This window comes from Melozone crissalis, unplaced genomic scaffold, assembly GCF_028551555.1.
Source record: "Melozone crissalis strain CALT ecotype California unplaced genomic scaffold, PUWL_Pcris_2 ptg000042l_1, whole genome shotgun sequence".
Taxonomy (NCBI): Eukaryota; Metazoa; Chordata; class Aves; order Passeriformes; family Passerellidae; genus Melozone; species Melozone crissalis.
This window is the reverse complement of record NW_026535820.1, coordinates 65,155,991-65,164,888: the sequence shown is the minus strand read 5'-3', so window position 1 is coordinate 65,164,888 and position 8,898 is coordinate 65,155,991. Positions and strand designations below refer to the sequence as shown.

The window sequence follows — 8,898 nt, the reverse complement described above, 5'->3', positions numbered from 1 at the left end:
AACTTTAAAGTTTTGGTTTTGGAGGAATATACATGAGGATTTTCTCAACAGATGGTTACAGATGGCTGGGATATCTATCACTTGCAAGTCAAACCCATAGTAGTCATTTGCCTTTTTGTTCTGCCTAATTCCAGCTACTATAAAATATTAATTGAGCTAATAGAGGGGAAAAAAAGGATAACTTTAGGGAAATCCTTAAGGATAACCTTAAGGATAAAGGAAATGGTACTTTGTGAACAAAGCTTTGTAAAATTCTAAAAAATTGTCAGACTTTTAAATTCAATTGACAGAATTTTTAGTTTAGGAAAGGTCAGTAAAATACATACTTCAAAATATCAAAATAATTCAAAATATCAAAAATAATTAAAAATATCTTTGAAAGACGATCTCTATGCTGATGAAAAACATAAGCTGTGACACGTATGTAGTTTTCAAATCTCCCTTTCTCTTCCCTAAATAAAAAGGAGGTAAGAAGTATTATAGTTTTAAAAAATAGGGATTAAATTTTGTCTATAGTCTAATATTCAACATGTCCCTTGGGATTCCAAATATTTGACTACAATTAATTACAACTGTTCATATAAGACCCATGAAATTATGTGTGTTTTTTAATGTCTGCTTCTCAGTAATGCTATTGTGATAGCTTTGACAACCACAAAAAACAGGACAATCATTTTTAGTTTTGATACTTCCATACTAATGGTTGCAAAACTCCCAGCGAAACTCTGAACTAAAGCTCATGGAGTGACTAAACAGAATTAGTAAGCAAGCCCTAATAAGAAAATCCCTTTTGACTGCTGCATATTTTACTTAAAAAACAACATTATTTTTAGAAACTTATTTGTAATGACTATTCATTTGCCTCAGTAAGGATTTTAGTTTCTTGCTCTCAGTCTTCTCAGGTTTTGATGGTCAGGTTAAGCTTCAGTAGACACACAGGTAAGGACTGTGTACTGCCACAGTATTTAAATGAAATTTGAGTCTATTCTTTAAGGCAGTTATTTCTAAAAGCCATCTGACTTTCTGCTCACATTTTTTTTGGTAGCATCTACTGTAGTAATGAAAGCAAAGATAACTAGGAACAACAGGGTTTTATAGAAGATGTCACATAAGACAGTGCTACATAGTGGAAGATGCTGAAAATCAAGCTGGAAATTTAGATGGAATCAATTGAGATGCCTCCAAGAGAGAGAGGACAGTAAATCTTATTAGGTTCCCATGTCCTTATTTCAGACATGATGTTCAGTTACAGTCTGCAGCATGGGGCATCAGAAGAGAATATGCTCAAAAACACACTAAGGGCTGAAAATGGGGCACCTCCTCAGCTATCCTTTCCTGTCATCTTTGAGGTATAAGCCGTACTTACTGCCCTGAGAGTTGAGGGAATAGCAGATGAGTAAGAAAATGTACTTTGCCTCATCCCCAAGCAGGCCTGGAACTTAAAAGCTAATAATCAAGCAAGTATTTAGGCTTTTAATTTCCTATCAATATTAGTGGAATAGTAAGAGCTTAAGTAGGTAGTGAACCCCTAATATACAGCTGCATAAGATGCTTTTATTCATAGCTATTATCTTTCACACCAAGCATAGTAAAAGAAAAAAACCTTTACTATCTTCCCAGTAACAACTTTCCTTTGTAACTGTTACATCAGAATGACTTCTTTTCATGTAACACTTTGAGGTTTAAAACTATCATACTGTAGAAACAAAGTAGAAAAAAGAAGTGTGTTCCTCAAAATAAAATACTGCTATCTGAACCATCTTCTCAGGTTCTGATCCCAAGCTTACTATGGCATTGAAAGAATTTCAAATTTTGCATCAGGTATAAATAAAGTGCTTTTGGTTCATGGCAGGGATTTTATACTGCACAAGCAATGCAAAGTAAACTCTGGCAGAACCTCTGCTTGTTCCATCAGCCTCTTACAGCTCAATTTCTAGACAGTGTCAGCTTGGATCTGTTCGCACTCTCAATTCCCTTGCATGCCTTCGTGTGCTGATCTCTCTCTCACTTTGAACAAACAGCTTAAAACCTAATTATATCTTAAAATCTTCCTAACCAGTCACTCCTCCTGTATGGAAACATTCTGGCATTACAGACTCTGTATTTGGGCAAAGTGTCACCCAGTGTGCCAGACAATAGCTAGCAACAAAGACCCAGGTCAACAGTGTGCTCTTGGACTCTGCAGTAGGCTGGATGTCACCCTTTAGTGAGGCTGGGTCCAGAACTTTTCAGTTACCAGTGAGTTATTAGTCAAGTCTTAAAATCAAAAGGAAAAACAGGGACACTGATTTTGCATGTAACTCAGCTGAAGGATTCATCAAGGGTTGTAGGCTCAGCCATTTTATTCATTAGGAAAAACTAGGACTACCCTGGAGCCATCTTCGGGTGCCCAGGCTCCAGTGACAAAGAAGGCTCTTTACATTTTGACAGTTTACTACCATGCCAGAATAATTTAGCCACTGTTGGTATCAAGTATCCTATTTTCTGCTTTGGAGTATGGCAGGTCCCCAGTGCAATACAGTAGTGGATAACCTTTCACTCTTCCAGAACACTGGGTAATTCTTGGAAAGGGTTCACAAAGCTGAACACTTTGCATCCTGAGCATCTTTACATACACCTAAACTCTTCACAGGTAACCAAAGTCATCCATGGGAAAAGCAATTTAAAACTTCAGGAGCATGTGCTGTGTTTTGGCAAACTTCCCTCCCACTTAAAAACAAACATCAAAATGAATTATAAACAAACAAAAGGACGTCCAAGTCTACAAGGAAGCCCTTGCCTTTTGTTTGCTATTGTTTTGGTTTTAGGCTGATGTATGGGCTCAAAGGATCACTGAGGACAAAGTTACAGGACAGGGTACCACACAATGTCAGCAGAATAAAACATGAACAGTTTAAGGGCTGAAAACCAGAGCTCTCTTTCCATACATTGGCCAAATACAGACTGTTCACCTGCATGGCACATGACAGCACACACTGCTCACCCATGTTTATGTACTCTCAGTGGGATGCTGGTACGGGTGGAGGGAGAGCAATACACCTATTAACCTTTATTAAGAGTTGAACATGAAAATTAGGGCACAAGCTCTTTTTGAAACAAAGCAAGGCAGAACTGCAAAGAGCTGGTTTTGAATACTGAACATCCTATCTTTCATAACTTTTGAGAAACAGAGTAATACATCAAGGTACTTGTTCAGCTCTTGCAGAAAATTAGAATGGCCTTTTCTCTCCTTGTCAACCAATATTGGAAAAAGTTATTTTTATTCCAATTAATTTCTTTCGGCATTCTGGATCCCAGCTAGGTCACACTCAGCTGCCTGTACCCTGTGGGACTGGCTCTCCTGGTAACATTGGAAAGCCATTCCCAGCAATACTATCACTCCCAAGTCTGGTAGCAAAAGTGAACAGAGAATCAAATCCCTTGGATTCAAACAAATCAACCATAAAATGTAGCCCAGTTATAATGATTTGGGGTTTTTTTGAGGGAAAATTGCACCTGATAACATAGATATTAATTGCATATGTCCTTACTCCAAGGAGCCATAAGCTTTCCTTACATATGTTAGAGCTTAAAGGGACTATGTGCCAACATATATGCAAAACATTCATTTAATAGTAATCTGATTGGCAGTGTTAAGTCATAAACAATATTTTAAAGTATTATTAGCTTAATGTCCTTTTCACTTCCAATGTGAGGCAGTGCAAACTTGAAAACAGACTGAAAATCCTTAACTATACTTTCTTAGTAATGTCTTGCTCCTCACCTCTCAGGTTACTACAATAGCTCCATCCAAATCCAGCCAGTCAGAACCATGCTACAGTAGACACAAGAAAAGCACAAAGTATAGACAGGAGGAAAGTAAGGGCTGGAATTTTCCAACTCTTTCTGCTGACATAAAATACTTTAGAGCCTATATTGTCCTAGAAATAGCTTTTTTTTTTCAGTTTTTCAATAAGTGGTATATGACAATCGCAGGCTAGAACCTCGTATATTACTACCACTTACTTCCCCATAGTTTATTTAAGAGAAGTGCTAGATTCCATAAGACATTTAAAAAAAACCCCTAAAATAATAGTCAAATGAAACTGCGTAAGTAATGGGATATTCTTCAGAAAGACTGCTACGAAAGATCCTCTTTTCAAGAGGTTCTCTTTGACATCATCAGGGCAACTGAACACCAAGGAATGTTTGAGTTATTTTGCTTGAATTGACAAAGTGTGGTGTAACTGCTCCTGACTTTGACTTTGTTTTTTGTTGATTTGGGTTTTTTTCCTAAAGCTCATCAAAATAATGTCTTTTTTATACCTACATATTTATTTATTTTTGCCAATATATGAATGAGGAATGTAATGAAGTGGCATTGTGCTGCAAGTAGCTCAGCAGATGTTGAAATCAGTTCCAGTTCCTGAAGACAACTTCTTGACAACATAGTCTCAACATTCACAATAACTGAAACATGTGGGATTCATAACATCATCCTTACAAATGTATACTCTATTCCCCTCTGTGTTGTAAACCCTCAGCCTTACTTGTTTCCTTGTACTTTATGATCATATGTGCCTGCATGCTTATAACCAGATACATATCCTGAGTTATCCACCAGATCTTCTCGGCCAGCTCTGCCTTTTCCTTTCCCACTGGCATCAAACCTCTCTTTGTGAGAACCCGTGAATTTTGAAGTATCTGTAAGGCGTGAAACAGTTGGAGATGAAACGGTTTTCTATTGGAAGAAAAAAAAGAAACAAAACAAAAAAGACACATCAGAAATCAGCTATTCTTAATACAGATATGTTTACATGCTACCAAGATTTAAATCTTTCTAATGACAAAGACTATGCAAATACCTACTCCTTCCCAGCAATAACATACAAAAGATGTTTGTTTCTTGCCATTACATACAATGACAATAATAATATAGCAGAAAAGGAAATAGAAAAAAATTATGTCAAAACCTTTTGGAAGAGACTTTCAGTATAAGATACTTTTGATTAATAATCAAGTTCTAAGCACCAAGGATACAAAAAAGTTTCATCTTGATTTCACATTTTGAACCATGTTCAAAATCCATTATGTCAACATGAAAGTATAAAAGCATGGCTCCACCAATATAGAAAAGGTATTCCAATACAACTAGAATTCATTGCTTCAAAAGACAATTTCATTCTAAACTCTAGGTTTCATGAGACAAGTAACAAACTGGAAGGACTGAAAGTAATTTCTAATATTAGAAAATTAGCAGTCCATGAAATGGCACTGAGCAAAGACTTTTCTCCCACTGAGTCATATCAGGCTCAAAAATCAGTTTTGTTGTCATCGGGATAAAAAATATTTGAATATTTGACTACAGAAACAGAAAAAAAAAATTATTGCACATAACAATACAGAAGCATGATAATCTCTGTGCTTGGACTAGGAGCAGCCTCTTTGATCCTTAAATTTATATTTCAATTTTATTTATTTATATTAATTAATTAAATTATATTTTAATTTTATTTATTTATTTAAAATCATGTGAAGAAAAAACACGCAAGACTTTTTGTCTTTTAACAAAGAGTGCTAAAATGTGGGCATTTCCTTATGTGCGTCACCTGTCACTATCTGAAAGAAAATTACCACTGGAGCAGTCTTTGCTCAAAACAGCATTGCTAAATGACCTTTAGGGACTTCTGTCTTGCAGTCTTAAGAGTACTATTTGCAGAGGTGGTTATTTTCCTATACTGAAAAAATTGGTATCAAGACAATGCTTAGGAAGAAGTATTGGTCTAATATATACTGTTTACTTGTTCACATTGACCTGGTAGCACCTTTTAACAAGGAAAACTCCACATGAAAGACAAGGGCAATATATTCAATATGGAGCTAATTAAACTTAAATCATATTTGCTTTCTTTGTATTTAAAAAACATTACTTTACAGAAAATCAGTTTTGTCTACATGTGCATACACTCTCTACCATCACACCCACAGAGAAGTCTCAGAAATTCTTTGTTGACTGCCCTTTCCTTTACCTAATTCATTCTCAGGACAGATGGCTCTTCTGAGAATTTGTAATGGTAAGCTTAATCACTATTTGAAAAAGAAAGACTACAGCTTCTGCTCCTCTTTTTCAAAGGTGCAGCATGAAATGTATGAAGTTTTCCTCAATACACAAACTACAATAAAAACATATGAGAATTTTTGTACAGCAACATATTTAGTAACATACATATTAAAACTTGTGTGAGTGGATGGAAATGCACACATATTAACATGCAAGAAGAAACAGTAGAACAAGGATTAATAGAATGGCTCACGTCAAAAATGAAGGATGTTCCCAGAAAACTATTCCCAGTGGTAAACTTGAGAAATGTGGTGTTTATATCAAGACACCTGCATTCTGATAAGACCTCGACACACATGCCTTATAAGGTGCATCTTTACAAGACAGCAGCATGCCACACAAGGCCTTCCTTTTCTTATTTATATGTAGACACATTTCAAACCAACAAAGAAAACTGAGGATGGGCAACAGCTTGGCAGGTTAAAAAATATAATATTTTTGTCCCAAAAAACAATTAAGCAAAACCTAAAACCACAGCACAAGGAACAGCACAAATCCAGAGCAAGAGCAACAGTGATCCCACATCATGTGATCTTTCAGCCCAAGATGGATCAGAACGTTTCCTGCATCACAGGAGTCATAATATATGACTTGAACATTAAAGGCAGCAGCTGCAAGGCAAACATTCCTTCTCTGAATTGCTTTTTACTGAGTAAGAAATACAGCCTTTTCCTAAGTTGTATGTCAAGTCACTGATGTGCCCCTTCCTACATATGACAGATTATTACAATTGAAATACTGTTGATTTGCTGCTGGCAAAATTCTTATAAAATGAGAATTTTTCTTATAAAATTCCTATAAAATTTTGTATTGTTTCCAACAATACAAAATTCAAGCAATGTTAATTCCTTGCACATTATGCTCTCACTCCCTGAACTGATGTATCTATATAAAAGATCAGAGATGAGATGCCACTACAAGGCTATGCAGAACACCTCATTTCTCCTGTTCCTTCTTTTCCATCACTGTTATGATGAACATGTATACATTAAAAAGAAAATATTTGTTTCTTTTTAAGGTGAGGTGAACATTTTTAAGGTTGTGCTAAGATGCTTTCATTCAAAAAATCTTTGTAAATACAGAGTAGAATACACAACAACTTTACACCCCTCCTGGGCTCCTCAACCAGAAGCAGCTAGTGGTACTATATATCACAGAATCATAGAAAAGTCCTGTGACTGAGCACTACTGAAAAAAAGCCTTGCACCATCATCTTTGCACCCTCCCTTCAGGTATTTATATACATGGATATGGGATTCACCCTTGAGCCTTCTCCAGGTTACACAGTCCCAGCTCCCTCAGCCTTTCGTCACAGGAGATATGCTCCAGTCCCTCCATCATCTTTATGGTCCTTTTCTGGACTCTCTCCAGTAAATTATCAGTCTTCTCCAGGGAGCCTAGAACTGAATGCAGGACTTCAGATGAGATTTCACCATTGCTGAGCAGAGGAGAAGGAACACCCTGTTTGCTTGGCAATACTTCTAGTGCAGCTGAGATACCAGCTCACCGGTTCATGTTCAGCTTGGTGTCCACGAACACTCCCAGGTCCATTTCAACCAATTTCCTTTCCATCTGCATGGCCCCCTGCACGTACTGGTGAATGGGGCTCTTCCTCACGTGTTGCAGGACTTTGCATTGCTTGCTGAAGTTCCTGCCAGCCCAGATCTCCAGCCTGTGAGGTCCCTCTGGATGGCAACCATCCCATCTGGATGACCTATCAGCCACTCCTCCCACCTCTGTGTCATCACAAACTCACTGAAAGTATACCACACGCTATCATGAAGATGATTAATGAAGATGCTAAACAGGACTCGACTCAGTATGGACCCCTGGGGTACACCACTGTTTTCCAGCCTCCAACTAGACTTTGCACTGTTCATCAATACCTTCAGGGACCAACCATTCAGCCTGTTTTCAATCCACTTCAGTGTCTGTCCATCCAGCCACTACAGCACCAGCTTGAGGGGCTGTGAGACTCTTGGCTGTGAGACATCAAAGGCCTTACTGAAGCCTAGGAAGACACTGTACTACTCCCTTCTTGCCCAGTCTACTTGGGCAGTCATTTAATTGTAGAAGTTTACAGGTCAGTCAAGCACAACTCTCCCTTGGTGATCAACCATGCTGATTACTCCTGATGACCTTCTTCTCCTTCATGTGCCTGGATATGATTTCTAGGACTAGCTGTACCATTACTTTCAGTGTCTTAACATGAAAAATTTATCCATAAAGATTCCTCTATAAGCTGATGACTTATTTTTAGTGAAAAGCCTTTAGAAACTGAATGTGCAAGCAACAGTTCTTACCAAAATGGTTCTTTTCTGTTTCTGAAAAAAAACAACTATGCAGATTAAACTGGGTATTAAGCAAAAGGCAAAACCAATTGAAAGGGTGGCCATGAGCTCATTCTCTACCATCCATCTGGTCATTATTGCACAGGGGTATGGGTAGGCAAATAAAAAAAGTGGGGAGTGGAGGGAGAAAGTTGACCATTCTTCTTAAGTAAAGAAAAATGTAGGAAGAAATATAGTGAAGAGCACAAAGGGCTGGATGAGAACAATTTCCACAATACCAAGTTACTACTCTACTCTCCCTTCTTTTTCACAATGAATCACATACAAATTATTCTGCCTTGTCATATAGCAATTCTGCTTGAACTGTTTATTATCTAGAGTAAGTTATATAATCTCTCTAGTTACATTATTCTAAAGGAAATAAATTCCTTGGGGCCAATCTCCTCTTTTTTTTTTTTTTTTTTTAATCTGAGACCACAGAAGTCTTCATTTTCCATCTCTTATTTG

The 8,898-nt window shown here is 37.2% G+C and overlaps 1 protein-coding gene across 1 annotated transcript in view; it reads right to left on the bottom strand.

Moving 5' to 3' along the window:
* Positions 1 to 3,452: 3,452 nt before the first annotated feature.
* Positions 3,453 to 8,898, bottom strand: part of TPPP (tubulin polymerization promoting protein) — a 70,445-nt gene continuing 64,999 nt past the window's right edge. The window contains exon 4 of the mRNA XM_054285185.1: positions 3,453 to 4,720. Within this exon, the coding sequence (XP_054141160.1) occupies positions 4,526 to 4,720 (195 nt within the window). The 3' untranslated portion in view covers positions 3,453 to 4,525. The remainder of the gene's footprint in view (positions 4,721 to 8,898) is intronic.